The 17,281-nt window shown below is 40.1% G+C and overlaps 1 protein-coding gene across 12 annotated transcripts in view; it reads left to right on the top strand.

The window, feature by feature from the left end:
- Nucleotides 1-15,583, top strand: part of CAPRIN2 (caprin family member 2) — a 32,930-nt gene extending 17,347 nt beyond the window's left edge. For 3 of the 12 annotated variants that reach the window (XM_033163463.1, XM_033163459.1, XM_033163460.1), the window contains 10 exons: nucleotides 171-223; nucleotides 1,711-1,806; nucleotides 3,021-3,134; nucleotides 3,630-3,779; nucleotides 5,049-5,217; nucleotides 8,605-8,727; nucleotides 9,934-10,037; nucleotides 12,190-12,253; nucleotides 13,072-13,239; nucleotides 14,680-15,583. In XM_033163463.1, the coding sequence (XP_033019354.1) occupies nucleotides 171-223; nucleotides 1,711-1,806; nucleotides 3,021-3,134; nucleotides 3,630-3,779; nucleotides 5,049-5,217; nucleotides 8,605-8,727; nucleotides 9,934-10,037; nucleotides 12,190-12,253; nucleotides 13,072-13,239; nucleotides 14,680-15,248 (1,610 nt within the window). In that variant the 3' untranslated portion in view covers nucleotides 15,249-15,583. Of the gene's footprint in view, nucleotides 1-170; nucleotides 224-1,710; nucleotides 1,807-3,020; nucleotides 3,135-3,629; nucleotides 3,780-5,048; nucleotides 5,218-8,604; nucleotides 8,728-9,933; nucleotides 10,038-12,189; nucleotides 12,254-13,071; nucleotides 13,272-14,679 lie in introns of all 12 variants that reach the window. The other 9 variants (XM_033163469.1, XM_033163465.1, XM_033163470.1 and 6 more) reach the window with 7 other exon arrangements.
- The last annotated feature ends 1,698 nt before the right edge of the window (nucleotides 15,584-17,281 follow it).

Below are 17,281 nucleotides of genomic sequence, written 5' to 3'. Positions count from 1 at the left end.
AGTATCAATAAACATACATATATATTTAAATAAAACCTTATATGTTAGCATTGTCTTAATAGATTATCTAGCATCAGGCATACAATATTATGGTAGTAGTTCAGCTCTGATATTTGAAGAGCAGTTTCATGTGTAGAAAGGGCATAACCAAATGTTACCATATTTTGTAGCACCTAATGAACAACTTTCAAGCCAAAATGATTTCCCTGAGGAACTGGTTCAGGTAAGAGTGATAAGCCATTTGTCAAGCATGCATTGATTATTTGGAATGTATTTTTGTATCTTGACTGCATAAACTGCCTTGAGTAACCTTCTAAAAAGATGGGGGTATAAATGTGACTTATCATTTTGGGTTAAACAGTTTTTAGGAGGCACAGTGGCTGGGACCTAAAACATGCAACTTGTTCAAAATGTGTAGTGGGGCTTTTGACGTGTGTGCCATGCAACTTGGATGGAGCTTTTTCTAAAGAAACAACTTCTCAGACTTAGGGGATTCACACAAGCAGTTTCTATTTGAGCTCAATGCCATGTTCTGATTTTAGGAAATTTTTAGGAGATGTTGATTCCTTGTTCCTGCTCCAATCCGCTTATTTAATCCAAATAATACAGTTCCAATGTTGGTCCTTTATTTTAACAGCCAATGATGTGTTGACTTTCGTTCGTATTTAACTGTTCCATATCCTTTAATTTGCAATAGGAGTTTATATCTGGTAACTTTCTGTGTGGAATGCTTCCCCCCCCCCCAACGTTCAACCTTCCGTTTTTCTTGCAGTCAATCGTTTTCAGCATTTCTGCCCCCACTCCAAGGACTCAATTTTACTGTGTACCTTTCGCCATCTTGCTTTTCTCAAAACTGAAAGTGATCCAGCATCTGGCATCTGGCCATTACTCCGGGCAGACTTCCAGCATTTTCTTTGAATACTCTCCCATCCAATAACAAGCTGATATCTCACCAACACCATAATAAATCAAAGTTAGAGTCCTCCGTTGGGGGGGGGGGTATTGCCACACAGTATCCCAATATTTTCCACAAAGTTCCTTTCTTTCAATTAATCTATAAGCATTATAAAGTTCTTGTTGATTCCCTATTGCAGTCCATTAATAATTGCAATCCATTAATAATTACAACGCATTAGTAGCTAATTTTTTCTTCGGTGAAGAGCTGCCAAATCATAAAACAGCATAGTGAATATAAAGAGAAAACAAAGGCTTTTCTCCACCACATACCAATCACATTACGACAAAAATCTTCTCCAGATCGAGACCTTGATACTTAGTGACTGATTCATTGAGCAGGTTAACTTGTCTCCTTATTCCAGAACATGCCTGTTTCTTAAGTCCGAATTCTGATATATCTTAAAAAACAGAAGAATCTCTGCTCATGGTGACCACGTTGAAGAGTTTCCTATGCTATGCACTCAGCAACCCCTCCCCCCTGCATTCCGTAGGAGTGGGAGGCAGGTACTGGACGATCTGCGAGTGAGAGCTCCCCCCCCCTGACCCAAGGGGGTGGGGCTTGCAAGGATAATTATTCTCAAATTATCCTTAATTGGATGCATGCCTGGGGCCTGCTATTGTGGGAACCACTGTTCACCATGGTGGCAAAAAACGGAAGTCCTAAATAATATTTTCAAGAATTTTTTTCTAACTATATATGAAGTCTACCGTACAGTAGATTATATATTACATTGTATATCCCTCTATTGACAGGTTGCTGCTTCTCCCATAACCTTGCACGGCTCAACCACCTCCTTAACTTCTGACAATACACTGTCTGGATCAGAAACTGAACTTGCAACACCACAGGTTTGCCCTTGACCCTGATTAACATGTTGCCCTCTAATGAGGGGGTGCCTGTTTCTGACCTTCCCTTTGGTATTCATTTCTGAGAAATGGGGCAGGCACACATTGGGAACAGCTTATGCCAGGTGGTACTGAATGTGACAGGTTGGTGTGCAGCAAATGCTGGTGTGCCTTTGAGAAAAGCCCCTACTGGGAGAAGGCATATCAAACAAAGTCAACTCCCCCACCCCCCGCTGTTGCACTGTTAAGGAGGAGCAAAGCAGGGTCTTGAATAGTGTGAACCAACATACCATTTGTTCACATTAAGGCATAGTTTAAAGTTAACAGTGGTTTTATGTGATGTGTGAACCAGACTTGGAATTTACCCTTATGCATCTCTATAACAGTTTTTACATTTACAAAATAACACTTCAGTAAATTGAAATTCTGATAATATAAATTTGAACCATTTTCAGTAAGGCAAATTATCCAGTGAAACTGGGCTGACCACCCTATCTATCTATCTATCTACTGTATCTATCTACTGTATCTAGCTATCTAGCTATCAAAAAATAGATGGGTTGACCCTGGTACTCTTTGAAGCATTCTTCCCAAATACATATATTTGCTTAATTATAATATAGTTAGATATAGCTTGGAAGTTAAATGATTGTGGTAGCTGAAGATGTAGCTTGATCTTGCAACTGGTACTTTGCCAATTAAGATACAGCTCTAGTGTTATACTACAAGGGAAACTGAAAGCCAGAATATGTCAATCTACAGTGCTAAAGCTACTGATAGCTATTGAATAAGGAAGTGACTATTATAATTTTTTGCACACGGTATGAATACTTCGCAGCTTGCTTGTAGTTGGAACAACAGGGAATTCACTTCTAGTGAATTTGCACTAACTTCATCCCTCTTAGGTGATATTTGATGGGGAAGGAAATTAAGTGAAATACAACAGTTATTTGATGCATGCAGTATTGACTGAGAAGGAAATGTATTTTTTCCAGTTGGTCATTATGGTGCAATGATGTAAGGGTTGCAGCCTTGGATTCATTTCAGATTTTCCCTAACTTCAATATTGATATTCTAGGCATGTAGTAAGAGGATATACTTTCTGTAATAACTGAGTCCCAGCATCTTCCAAAATACCATGTTTAATCTGGACACACTTTCTTGCAAGCATTTATTTCCATTTTAAGTAACTAATAACTATCTGGTTGTGTCTCTAGACACCTGTTACAAATTCTCAAGAGTCTGAGAACTTCAGTCCACCTCAGTCCTTGTATCAGATAAACCAAGAGATTTCTGAAGTATTAATGCCTCAAAAATCTGAAATTTCTCAGGTGAGTTTGACACATACTGTAAGAATTTGACTGATAAAAAAGTGTGCCGTTATTGCAGGGGTGGTAAATATTGTTCCCTTGATATGTTGGCCCCAGCTGGCATGGCTGGTCAAGGATGATGGGAGTTGTAGTCCAAAAACAACTGGAGGGAACCATGTTTGCTATCCCTTTGCTATATAATGTTGATTCTCTGAAAAGGAAAACTAGTAAGTTTTAAAATGAGAGTTCATTGCCATAAGTATCTCCATCATGTTAAACTTCTGTATGTAAATGAAGTGGTAACACATCTAGTTCAAACATGTTTGACATAGTCAGCAGAGACTAATGGAAATCCCAAATGCACAGCAAGAGCAAATGAAGTAGAAGCTATTCTGTTCTTTGATTGGTAACCATTGGCTTGCAGAAACTGCTGGTGTTTTGACGGCATAGGGTTTAACAGTGTAAATGGCTTTCCCATTGGCATGACAATAGAATATTACTATTTTTTCCTTCAAGGTTCCTATTCCTCTTTCAAGTGAATCACAGACATCATTGACTCCATCAAGAACTACCATGTCACCAGTACCCCAAGGGAAGGGTTTCCAGTCTCCTTCCCCAAGTAGTAGCATTAGCATGAAAGCACCTCCCTTTCAGGCTGTGCAGATTGTAAGTACGTTGGCTGTCTAGGTGAATGCAATTACCATATTTTTCCGCTCCATAGGGCGCACTGGACCATAGGGTGCACCAGACCATAGGGCGCACCTCGTTTTTAAAGGAGGAAACAAAAAAATATATATTTTTTTCTGGTTTTCCTCCTCTAAAAGCCCTGTTTTTCTTAGGATCAGCTCAAATTTGTGCAGCTTTTTTGCAAAGGGAAAAGCCCCTTTTTTAGGATCAGCTCAAAGTTTTGCAGCTTTTTTTGCAAAGGGAAAAGCCCTGGTTTTTTGAGGATCAGCTCAGATTTGTGCAGCTTTTTTGCAAAGGGGGTAAAGCAAAGAGGAAAAGCCCCATTTTAATGGGGTTCAACTCACATTTCTACCGCTTAAGGAAAGGGAGCCATTTCTACAGTTTCCAGACAGATAATCTAATCAGCCAGTCACATGTCGCTGGGGAAACAAACAACCTCCCTCTGCAGCACATTCAACAAAGGAGGCCTGGGCAAGGGGATGGGGCCGAAAGGGAGCCGGGACTCTTATCTCTCTCCCAATCTCTTGCTGATCAGCTGCTGAGGGGGGTCCTTTCAACACCCCCTTTTCTTTTTGTAAAATAAAAAAGCACGATCCTCTTTTGGCCCCTGGGCAATTCGGCTCCAGGGACCACCATTCGCTCCATAAGACGCACAGATATTTCCCCTTACTTTTTAGAAGGAAAAAAGTGTGTCTTACGGAGCGAAAAATACGGTAGATGGGAGGGCAAAATCTAGACATAAACGAGGAGGAGCTAAATCCAGGGTCTCCTCAGAAACAGCAGAGCACCCTATATAATATGCAAGCGACCATAGAGGATACATGTTTAGTAGAAACTATTTTTTTTAAGCATATGCAGATGTATTTACTACAAGTTTACAAGAGAAGCATTCCCTCAAGGGATCCTTTTTTTTTTTTTTGCATGCTTACAGCTGCATTTAGACCTAATAATACAATTGCTGTTTTACAGTTCTTACTTGAAATTATGCAGCTTTGAGACTAGAACCCCTGTGAATAAGGAGTACCAATCTTAATACTTAGTTGAAATTAATTGCAAATTCCTGGTAGAATGTGATATGACCCTGGCACCGGACCCCCCCCCCCCCACTCCAGCGTAAATGGAAAATACTTAAATTTCTACTCTGTGTAGACTACACAGCACAAGATGGGGCAGACTTGATAATGCATGTGGCCTATAGAAACACTGTAAAAATAACCCTTTTTTGCATAATTGTGTGTTGTGTTGCAGGTGTTCAAAGTGAATGCGCCTTTACCACCTCGCAGGGAGCACTCTTTGCATCCAGCAGGATATAATCAGAATTTTTGTACAGCAAGTACACAGACTCCACCCCAGTGTAAACCACAGTCTACTCAAAATGTTGAACAAACTGCTTTTTCTCAAGATGCTTTGCCAAATGGTAAGGAAAACCTCAGTGCAAGAATGGTAATGGGGACATCAGAGTACAACTTGATTGATTCCTCAGCAATGGGGGTGCCTTAGCATATTTAACCCAAATGATTTTTTTTTTAAAATTCCATCTTTATTTTTAAAAATATACATTTATGCAACATTTATACAATTCTGTTTTTGTTTGTAACAAAAAAGAAAATGATGGCCACTGAAGCAAAGATACTTTGTATACCTCACAATGCAGATGACACTACAATTTATTTTAAAAAAAAGAAGAGAAGAAAAATAAAAATAAAATAAAGAAGAAAAAGTAGTTGGGGTTTTAAATAAGACTTCCAAACATTCTCATTGTACGTTATCTGTTAAATACACTTTTACTGCAGTTACTTACTACTTTTATTTTTTATCGTGTGTCTATGTAAATTGTCAATTACCATTATATACTACAAGGCTCAATCTAGGTCTGCTAGGAGATTACTCTTTATACCATGGTTCTTCAAATATTCTTTAAATAGTCTCCATTCCTTGTGGACTTTCTGTTTTGTTTGGCCTCTAACTCTTCCCGTCACCTTTGCTAGCAGCAAGTATTCTACCATTAATGTTTGCCAGTCTGCTATATTAGGTCTTTTAGTATTTTTTCCAGTTTCTTGTCACTAAAATTCTGGCCACCATTACCCCATACATGAACATTGGTCTTTTAGATTTTCCTATTTTAGTTGGCAATATACTTAAAGAAATATTTCTGGTCTTTTTAAAATGTTTTAATTTTTTAAAATTCTTCATATACATTATTCCAAAATTCTCAAATTTCCACAGTTCCACCACATGTGTAAATAAGACCCATTTTCGTTATTGCATCTCCAACATATGGGTGACCTGTTTTTATACATTTTGGCAAGTTGTACTGGTGTTTGATGCCACCTGTACATCATCTTCATAGTATTTTCCCTAAGATTATAACAGGCCGTAAATTAATGTCGTTTTGCCATAGTTTTTCCCATTGTTCCATAAGAGTGTTGTAACCTAGGTCTTACGCCAGGGGTCCCCAAACTAAGGCCTGGGGGCTGGATGCCGCCCAATTGCCTTCTAAATGCATCTCTGGGTTATTTTTGGGGCATAGGAATTCATTCTTTTTTTTTCCAAAATATAGTCCGGCCCCCACACAAGGTCTGAGGGACAGGGGACCAGCCCCCTGCTGAAAAAGTTTGCTGACCCCTGTCTTACGCCCATCTTACCATCAGTCTTTACCTGTTCTTCCTTTAATTCCCATTCTAATAGGTCATAGACTTGTGAGATATATTTTCCTTTGTATTAATTCTTTTGCAAATTTTGATGTTTCTTTTGCAATACCTATTTTCCTGTCAATAATTAATCTTTGATTTACTTGGAAATATTGCAGCCAATCTGTCAGATATCCCTTAATTTCTTCATACTTTTTTTGGATCGTCTCTTCCTGTTTTTCTTCTAATATTACTCAGTATGTGGCCCATACCCGCTCCATGTTCTTTTTCTTAACTGCCATTGCTTCTGTCAGCGAGGTCCACAGAGGTATTTTTGGTTCCAATATTCCTTTATATTTTATCCAGATCTTACATAATTATTTCCTTGTTAGATGATTCAGGAACCCCTGATATGCCACCCATATTGATTATCATATCTGTCCAAATCTAACACATCTGAATCTCTTAATGTTATCCAGTCTTTGAGCCATAGAAGACCTGCGGCTACGTGGTATATTTCTAAATTGGGAAGTGCAAAGCCTCCTCTCTTTTTTTATCTGTTAATAGTTGGTATTTTATTCTTGGTTTCCCCCTGTTCCATATGAATCTCGCCATATCTCTTTTCCATTCCTGAAAACACTTCATCCCTCCTAGTATCGAAATTGTTTGAAATAAAAAGATCATTTTGGGAAGTATGTTCATGTTAACTACCAAGATTCTGCCCCATAGAGAGAGTTGTAATCTTGTCCAGTTTTCCATATTTTCCTTAACCTCTTTCCATACTTTGGTGTAGTTATCTTCATAAAGTTTAATACCTTTCGTTGATAACCGGATCCCTAGATACTTTACCTTGCCTTTGATCTCTAATCCTGTCAGCTGTTGTATTTCTTCCCTCCCCCTCCGTATTTAGATTTTTAGTTGATATCTTAGTTTTCCTTCAGGCCCACCACTTTTCTGTATGCTTTAATTACTTTTGGAGCTGCTGGGATACTTTCTTTTGGGTCTTGTGTTATTATCAAATCATCCACAAATGCTGTAACTTTATATGATTTTCCCCAGTTGTAATTCCTTTTATCTTTTCCTCTTTTCTAAGATTTTGCAACAAAACTTCCAAAGCTAATATAAATAACAGGGGTGAAAGGGGGCAACCCTGTCTTGTCCCCTTTGTAATTGGAAATTCTTCAGTCAGGTTTCCATTTATAATTAACCTTGCTTTTTGTTGTTGGTATATCACTTCTATTGCCTTTCCCATTTGCCCTTTCCCAAATGATTTCAAGGCACTCTGCTAGTGGCTATAAAAGCAGAAGTAGAAAAGGACTGAAGAGTGATGACTTAGCAGTATCCAACTGTCCATCTCCAAGGAAACATGATCTTATCTGAAACGTCGTGAAAAAATTGTACTGTGCTAGCAGAGACTGTTTCTTTAACAATACCCTACAGAGGATAAAGCTATCAATAGTCAATAGCCACAATGGTTGTGTCCTGCCCCCACTGTCATGGCATGCCTCTGAATACCAGAGTAGTTGCCGGAAATCTCAGGAGAGAGCACTATTATTCACATGCCCTGCTAGGACAATAGGTAGGCATCTAGTTGGCCACTGTGAGAACAGAATGTTGAACCAAAAGGGCCTTTGGCCTGATTCAGCAGCGATCTTACACCCTTAATTTTCATGGGCCAGGTGAAGATTTTCTTAGGCTTTCAACTTTTGTTGCTCCTTTTTTTTAACTTTGGCTACATATGTTTTCTACTGCAAGCTGTCCTATACTTGAGGGGTGGAGTATAGATTTAAATTCTAAAAATAAGCCATAATTATTGATGGGACAGCCTTTGATGAAGTAAACTATTGTTGGTAATAACTGCATTAACTACTTGTTACAATAAATATGATTTGATTTTCAAGGAGGCAGGTGGATAACTTATCTGTAAAACTTTAGTTTGTTAAAGCTCTAGAAGTGGTTTGGTTAATTGTAACTGGCAGTAATAGGGGAAATGATTCTAGCTGTTCAAAGTAAAGACTTGCAAACTATCTTGAAAGTCTTTAGCTGCTAAAGATTGGGCGAAGCAATAAGGGAAACTGCTCCTGCTTTTAGGCAGAAAATTATAAGACTATTTTTAAAGTACCTGGTTGAGGGAGCTGTTCCTGTAAGCAATGGTAGTCTTGCCTTTTATGCAGCACAGACGACCACTTTCCCTAGACCAGCTCAACCTTTTGTCACAAGCCGTGGATCGGTCAGAGGCACCCTTCGAGGTGCAAGGTCAGCAACCAATTCATATCGCTCTCCTGGTGGCTATAAAGGTATGTATGGTTTCTGTGGAAATACTTAGCAATGGCTATATCTTAACATTGGACAAGTAAAATAAAGTTGGCCAATACAAAAAACCTCATAGTAAAGGGCAACATTCAAACGGCTGAACTTTAGAACTTTATTTGCTCATGGTTGTTGTTTTTTAATTGTAAGACATATTGGGTTGGATCAAAGCTGTGTCAGCAGTTGGTTGATTGAACAACAGGGTTTTCCAGTCTCTGCTGTAACACCGTGTTCCCTGAAGTCTCTCAGTTGGGACCTTTCATTAAAGTGTCGCTGCAGCACAGAGCCTGAGGTTAGAATGGAGTCAAATGCTAAAATTGGTAAGCGCACCATGCACAAATAGAAGGAGGGAAGTCCCATTTCATGAGCAGCCATCTGCCTGTGCAGCTGTGCATCAAACCCTTTTGTGGTGCTCTGTTGTAAGCTGCCTGATGGCTTAAGGTTGAAAAGGCAGGCACTCAAAGGGCAACTTTCAAGTGCCTAAATAAGATACCTATGAAGTTGATCCATTACTTTAAGCAAAAGCAGGGGCTTGTTTTTTAAGCTGTTTTTTTTAAAATATTTTTTGAGAACAATCATTTATTGCATATGTAACAATATAACTCCATATCAACCACAATGTTAGTCTTGTTTTTTTAAGTGACTTTCACCAAATAGTAGCAGCATGTGAAAAGGAAGAAACTTAAGCCAAAAGATCAAATGCAGCATTTGCTGTCCATATCTAGTTGGATTTTGACCTTAACAAGAAACACTCATGTATTTGGTTGGTGGTAATTCCTGGATGCTATTTGGTATTGCAAACTAGGTGAATATCAATTTAAGTGTTAATGACCCTAAATAACTTTGCTTGTAAGCATGTGCTCAAACTGAAGTCAGATACATAGTTACTGAGCATTGCTCCTTTGCCTGAAAATGCTGGCTGCCAAAGTGGGTCATAAACTCCTTAATTTTCTAACATAGGAAGAGTTCTCCAACACTGTAATTACTGGATAAATTTCCTAGTTGCTCTTTACCCATAAAACAAAGTTATGTTGCAAGAGTCAGAACCTCTTAGTACTCAGCAACATATTGGGCATTTGACCTGCCCCTAGGAGGGAACTACCAGAGTTCTTCAGTGCGTTACTGGGTGATACGGAGATCAATCTGTCAAATCATTCTAGTTCTAAAAGCAAATGATTTCATATTTTGTTCAGCAGGTTTTGAAGTTTACAGGGGATCACCACCTGTTCCTAATGGTCTTTATAGCCAAATGCATCTTCCTGGCAGAGATTATCCTTCAGTGCAGTATCCCCACAGGGTAATTATTTTGGAAGATTTTTGGCTTTGCAGAAGTATACATGACGCTTGGTGGTGGTGTCCTGGATCCTACTCGGGAATAAAGAACAAGTACTTATTTGCACATAGTCAGGTTAATGGTGCTTTGCAAATTTGACTTAATCAGATTGAGAGGAGTATTGTAATGTATCATTTAGTAGGGACTAATTTTAATTGAAATGCCATCTAGAAAGGGCTGAATATGTTCATGCTTCCCATCCTAACTCTGAGAACATGACTTACATTTATATATCTCAAGTCTATTGGGTTAATGCAGGCATGGCCAAAGTTGGCCATCCAGCTGTTTTGGGACTAAAACTCCCATCATCCCTAGCTAACAGGACCAGTGGTCAGGGATGATGGGAACTGTAGTCCCAAAACAGCTGGAGGGCCAAGTTTGGCCATGCCTGGGTTAATGTGTGTGTCATGGAGCTATGTTTCTTAGTTCCCAGTGTGCTGATGTATAGCTACAACGGTATTACAACTTGCTCCACTTTAAAGGAATATACACTCATATCAATTTAATAAAGCACATTCAGTCAGCTGCAGTGATACTGGAGCAAGGGTTGACCATGAGAGGTGTCCAAGTGGATTATGACCCCTCCTACTGCTTTGAAGGCAGGAAAGATTTGATCATATTCTCTTTATCCAGCAGTCCTCTCCCAATACTACTCAGGAGTGGGTGCCCCTGGAGCATTGCTCCTGAGTGGAGCTTTCCTCCCAAAGGATGGAGATGCATAGTTGAGGTGTGCATCAAAGTGCCATGCAGTCGCACCACCCTAAAACATATACCTGAGGCCTCTGGTTTCCTCACTTGGAGTCTCCACAAGGGCATCAATGCACTATAAAAACTGCCTTTTGAGCTCCCTTGGTCAGTCAATGTGTGCTTTTTCTCATGGCCATCACAACAGTGTGGAGAATCTTGGAACTCAGTGCTGTTGCCAGTAATGACCACCAGTGTGTTTTCCAATATGCAATATTCTGGACAGACCTTCATTCCTAAGGGCAGCTTGTGTTTCCATGGAGCACAGTAACCGGTTCTCATCCAACCTTTAAACCATATCACCTGTCTGAGTGGACCTGGAAGAAGCTGAATGTCTGGGTCCTCAAGATCAACATTCCCACACACTTGCCTTTACACAAAACAGTATCTTACGTCCTTCTGCCTAACTGCAGTAGGGGAAAGGCTTTAATTCAATCCTAGTGGATAAGGACTTCAGTATTTTATGAGTCATTACATCTGCCAACACCATGACACACTACATATTGGCAGCCTTGTCTATAAATGCACCAGATTTGCCATGTTAACTAGGCCACATTTCATACACCATTGCAAGTTGGACATACATGCTTCAGAATTTATTTATTTTTACCTTCTAGCTATCCTTTTTTCTTGAGAGTTCAGCTTTGGAAACCAGTAGGTCCAGGCCACACTGCTTTATTCTTTTCCTCGTCTTCTTCGTTCTTCAATGCACACTCTGTCTCTCGTGCTCTCTCGCTCTCGTATTACTAAGTTGTTTCGGCATCACCTCTGCCTTGGAACAGAACCACACCAGTAGAGAAAGGGGGGAAATCTGATCATATTTCCTTCCTTCTGAGCAATAGAGGAATCATAACCCACTTGGACACCTCCCACACCCAATAAGAAGTAACATTCATGGCATGTACTCTACCAACATTCTAATTTAAAAGTATAGGTGCTTAATATGTATCCTGTTGATGCTGGTAGAAATTTAGTATCTTGGACTAACTACTTCTGATGTCTACTAAGCAGCAATAAACTTCAGTGCTGATACAGTGGTACCTTGGTTTTCAAACATCTCAGAAGTCGAACTTTTCAGTTTTCGAACGCTGAAAACCCGAAAGTAACTGCGTCGGTTTTAGAATGCTTTTCGGAAGTCAAACATGCAACACAGCTTCCATAATGAGTTTTCCTGAAGTAAATGCTTTAGCTTTTGAACGTTTCAGAATTCAAACAGTCTTCTGGAACGGATTACGTTTGAAAACCGAGGTACCACTGTGTAGTAATTTTCTTTTCTCCCCCCCCCCCTTCCCCATGAAGTAGATGTTATATGACTGTAAATATTGTCTGGAGGTGCTTAACTAAACAGGAACCAATATTTGTTTCCTCATAGGATTTGAATTACCAGCAGAACTATAAGCGAGGCGGTATTAGTAGTGGCCGGGCAACCTCAAGAGGTAAGTTTATTTAAAACATTGCTTAAAATGCAGTTCTGTTCTAGATATTATGTAATATCTGAAATAAAACAACATTGGGCTGCATACAATAGTGATTGGATAATCGGATGTGTTTTTTGGTTGGAATCAGTTGTCTTACGCAACATATGTGCTCCATTTTTGTTTGCAAGAGGAATCTAATTCTTTCTGGCCCAGGAACATGATTTGTAGAGCTATTAAAAATTGCTGATGGGTAAGGGGAGAGTTGTCATTTCAGATGAGTTCTTAGCCTGCTCTCCTTGTTGGAGGAGAGATGATCATGTCTCATCTCTTCAGTCATTTGCCAAAGCAAGGAGGATCAGTCAAATATCCTGCTAGGAGATGCTGGGATTTGTTCTTGTCACATTTTTATTTAATACTTGGCTTTTAATTGTGAAAGGTTTTCTCAACTGTGGTACTTTCACCATGGGAAATCTCCCTCTGCCTTCTCTGGTGGATGGGGAGTTGCCCATCACTGTGTGTCCTTTTCAGCTTGTGCCTTAGAACCCCCCCTACCGCCCACCTAGAATCCTGAGATGCCCACTAGTGGGCGGTAGGGACCAGGTTGACAACCCCGCTTGAGAGAATCCAAGACTGACTTAAATAAACAGTTCAGAGCAACCATTTCACTGTAACTATCGTCTCGAGCCAGTAGTAAGCCCACTTTATACATGGGTGATTTAAAGTGAGCCTAATGGTTTTTTCAGCTTATCAAGGAGAAGTACTGAAGTTACTCCAATTTAGCCATATTAGCAGCTTGGTGCAGAGTTTATAAAATCCTTAAAGCTTCTGTATTTTAGGTTACAGGCAAGAAAACAGACAGGAAGAGAATTACTCATCAGGTAGAGCTCGAGGTAGAACTCATGTTAGAGAATACTTCAGAAGAAGGGAATTGAGGAAAACTGAGAGAAATGGGAAGGAAGCAGAGTCTGAAAGCAGTCTTGTGGACACGAGGATGCATCAGTTCAGTTAGTGTTGATTAACAGTTCAGTTGATATTGGTAACTTGGTTTTCTATACTAAATAAACACACATTTTTAAGATATGTCCTTTCTTGGTAGTAAGAATATTGCACCCTCCAAAATGTGTTTTCTGTTAACTAGATATTTAAGTATTTGTCTTGATTTCCAAGGTGAGCATGTAGCCACTGCTTATTCACCATAAACATTTCTGACAGTGTAGTCATATGCTTGCTTAGAAGTCACACCGGGTCCAATGGAGTGCAATCCTATGATCCCTGGGAAGCCATCTCAAAACTGTAGTATATTATGGACCTCTCTCTCCACAGGCAGAGAGTAGCAGAACTTTCTGCTGTTGTTGCTCTGACAACAGTGGTGGTATGGAGAGAGAGATGTGTGTTGGAGGTTTTGGATTCAGAGCCCTCTCTCCCTACACCAGCCCTAGAGCTGCGGAAATTATGTGCACTCCCATTGATACCATTGGAAGGGGAAATTAAGAAACTTAGACTGAAAGAGACAAACCACAGCCATCTTCTGCCATGGTTGGTGTTAGCCCAGCAAGATTTGGAAAGCAGCAGGTCCACCATGCCCTCCCCAAACCACTGTAGTTCTGCTGTCTCAACTACTATTCTGGTTGAAGTAATGGAAATCCAGTCCTAATTAAAAGGCATTATGAGAAACATAATTCTGGAACTGAAGCTAAACAAACTGTAGTAAATATCCAACAAGACACAATGTGCCATGATTCAGATAATAGTAGAACTATTGCATTTTCATCTTAACTCTTTCTGGGTGAAGAGAAGCTTGAATCATTTCAACACTAAGCTTGCTGTGGAAGTGCACTTGTTACATATCTGACACACACATTCAGTTTTCAGAGTGGGGAGGTGGGAAAGCTGTTTGAGTTAAGAGGAAATCTGGACTTGCACAGTGCTGATTGACTGGCCCTTGTGTTTGCCATGAAGCAGCTCTGCTTTTTTCAGAGCACAGCATCAACTGCTGTCAGTCAGGGAACCACTGTGCGTTTTGGAGGTTATCTTGGCCATTAGTGGAGAAGATTTTTAAAATACTGAACAAATACTGGAGCAGATAAGCATGGGGTGGGGAGAATGAATAAAGCACAGCAACCAAAGCATAGCTGGCTTACAGCAGCAACACTCAATCCAGAGGCTGTATATTTGTTGGTTGAGTGAAGCTGGAGTTGGTTTGTAGCTGAGAAACTCACACCCACGCCTCTCTAACATTGTATCCTTCTCCACACTCACTTTGAAGAAAAATGATTAAAAACTTGTAAGAACTAGGTGCAAGTCTAACTGGGATCTGTCTAGTCACTAATACACAAGGTCTTTTTTAATGACTGCTTGAAACATGCAAGCTTGAACAAACGAGTGCTAGAAATACTGAATTTAAGGTTACGTCAGAACTAACCATTGCTCATAATCTTCAACAGCAGGATGGAGCGATTCTTCTCAGGTGAGCAGCCCAGAACGTGACAGTGAGACTTTTGACAGTGGGGACTCTGGGCAGGGTGACTCACGCAGCATTACTCCTGTTGATATGCCAGTGATGAGCCAAGCAACCACCTTTGTACCTTTGCACATCTATGCCTTCCCACAGCAAACCAGAACTGCCTTTTCGGCTACTAGAACTTCTAACTTTACTCCTGGAACTCTAGACCAACCTATTACATTTGACCTCCTGTTACACAATCTTGGTGAAGCCTTTAATATCCATCTTGGTAGGTTTAGTTGTCCTGTGAATGGTACTTATGTGTTCTTCTTCAATATGCTGAAGTTGGCTGTGAATGTTCCACTTTATGTGAACTTGATGAAAAATGAAGAGATTCTAGTATCTGCATATGCCAATGATGGTGCTCCAGATCATGAGACTGCTAGTAATCATGCAGTCCTCCAGCTTTTTCAGGGAGACCAGATTTGGTTACGCCTCCACAGAGGAGCTATTTATGGTAGTAGTTGGAAGTACTCTACATTCTCAGGATTTGTGCTGTATCAAGACTGAACACTAATGTTTACAATAGATCTGCTCTAAACAATTTGGTGAAGGAAGGTGAAAACTGGGAAGACTCGTTTTGCACTTCACATTAACTACTTAAAACCCACCCACATAATTATGAAATGGGATATGGTGAACTGTCTTGCTCTGAGATGGAGTTGGGTCAGCACAAATGTGGCACTTTATCAGTTTTGACGTAGTCTTGATAGTAATGCTGTGAATGTATGTTTGCATTTCTCCCTGATCTGTAATTATCAGCTTACTACACTGCTCAAAATTTGCCTCAAGTCTAGGCTATTCACAATGCCTTGTGCCTCAATAAAAAATATGCCTTAGTATCAGTGTCTGTACTGCTGGGTACACATGATCTCCTTTATTTATAAGGGACCATGTTCTATGGTAAAGTGTATGCGTTGCATGCAGGAGATCCCAGACTCAGGCCTCATAACTCCCACCTAAAAGGATGTGGCTCCTGCTTTTCAAAGTACACTTATAAAGCTAAATGACCAGTCAAGGGTCCAACTCGGTATAAGGCAGCTTCATATATTCTTACTTTTCCTTATAAAAATATGCAATCTAAGACTTGGGAGTAGACCCACTGAAATGAATGCCCTTGACTGAATTGGGTCCATTAATTTAAAAGGGTCACCTACCAGTGCTGCTACTTGGAAAGAAATACTTCTAAATCTGGGGCAACACTCTAAACCAGTTCTCATTTTTTCTTGCTGCTATTTAACTAATTGTAAGTTCCTCAGGTCAATGTGTACATTGACTAGTTTTTGCACACATGGATGTATGGACCTCTGTAGTACGGGGTAGTTGTCTTTAGTCCTTTGCTGAAACACTTGTTAAAATTAAGAGCTGCTATTAGCACTTAGTTGCATCTGACATGTTAGCAAGAATACTGTTTTCAACAGCAAGAGCTGGATATGCCAGTATAGCTGCCCAGTATAGCTTTCCAATGCTGCATATATGAATATTGGTACAAAGAGTTAAGCTGAGCCTTAAAACACCCTTAATGTTTTCATCAATCACCAAAGTTGCTATAGCTTTTAATGCATCCTAAAACTAATTGTATCAGCTGTTTCAGGTGATGAACTCTTAACTTCTCTTGAGTTCAAACTATCTGAAGTTAAGCGTCACACACATGTGGTTAGGCTTCTTGCCCTAATATTGGGCAACAGAGGGGAAGTGTTCAAACTATTCAAATAGTATTTGTTTAGACTATTTTTCAACCACACTTCTTGAAGCAGTATGCAAATTAGGCAGATTACATTGCTAATACCTTGGGGTACATTCTAGATCAGGGCAGCTCAACTTTCCATACCAAGTGGGCCACGAGTACTTCAACATGGAGCCCACAGGCCACACACTGCCTTGTGTGAGCGTGCAAGGAAGCAAGGCCAAAATTTGGGACACACATCACAGCTACATGGCTTTGGGAAGGGTATGCAAGGCTCTGGCAGGGTTCTAGAGCCCTCCCACCTCCTTCCTAAAGCTGGGAAAGCACTAATTAAGCTTTGGGAAGGGTATGCAAGGGCTGCAGGTGAGGGGAGCATCAAATGTTGCTGAGGACTCTCAGAAAAGGCCTTGGTAGCCGCATGTAGCCCTTAAGCTGCACATTGGACTAGACTGTTATACCAAAACAAAAACAAAAAAACAACCTACCTTGCAAGGGTCTACATCAGGCATCCCCAACCTTCAGCCCTCCAGATGTTTTGGACTACAATTCCCATTATCCCTGACCACTGGTCCTGTTAGCTAGGGATCATGGGAGTTGTAGGCCAAAACATCTGGAGGGCCGCAGGTTGGGGATGCCTGTTCTACATTCAAAGTGCTCAAAGTACATAGAATTGGATTTGTAACAAAAGTAAAAAGTGAATTGAAGGATTGCTTTGTATAAACTAAAAGGTTTTTCAGATGTCAGAATGGAATATTAAAACTGGCCAATGGGATGGAAGCTTTAGTGCAGCTGGAGCTCCGCTTGGATGGTTTGCAAGTAAGCATATGGAACCTTGTACTTCAGTCTGCTTTGTGGG

Source organism: Lacerta agilis, chromosome 10 (assembly GCF_009819535.1).
Source record: "Lacerta agilis isolate rLacAgi1 chromosome 10, rLacAgi1.pri, whole genome shotgun sequence".
Taxonomy (NCBI): Eukaryota; Metazoa; Chordata; class Lepidosauria; order Squamata; family Lacertidae; genus Lacerta; species Lacerta agilis.
The sequence above is the reverse complement of the archived record's forward strand: the minus strand, read 5'-3'. Positions and strand labels throughout refer to the sequence as shown.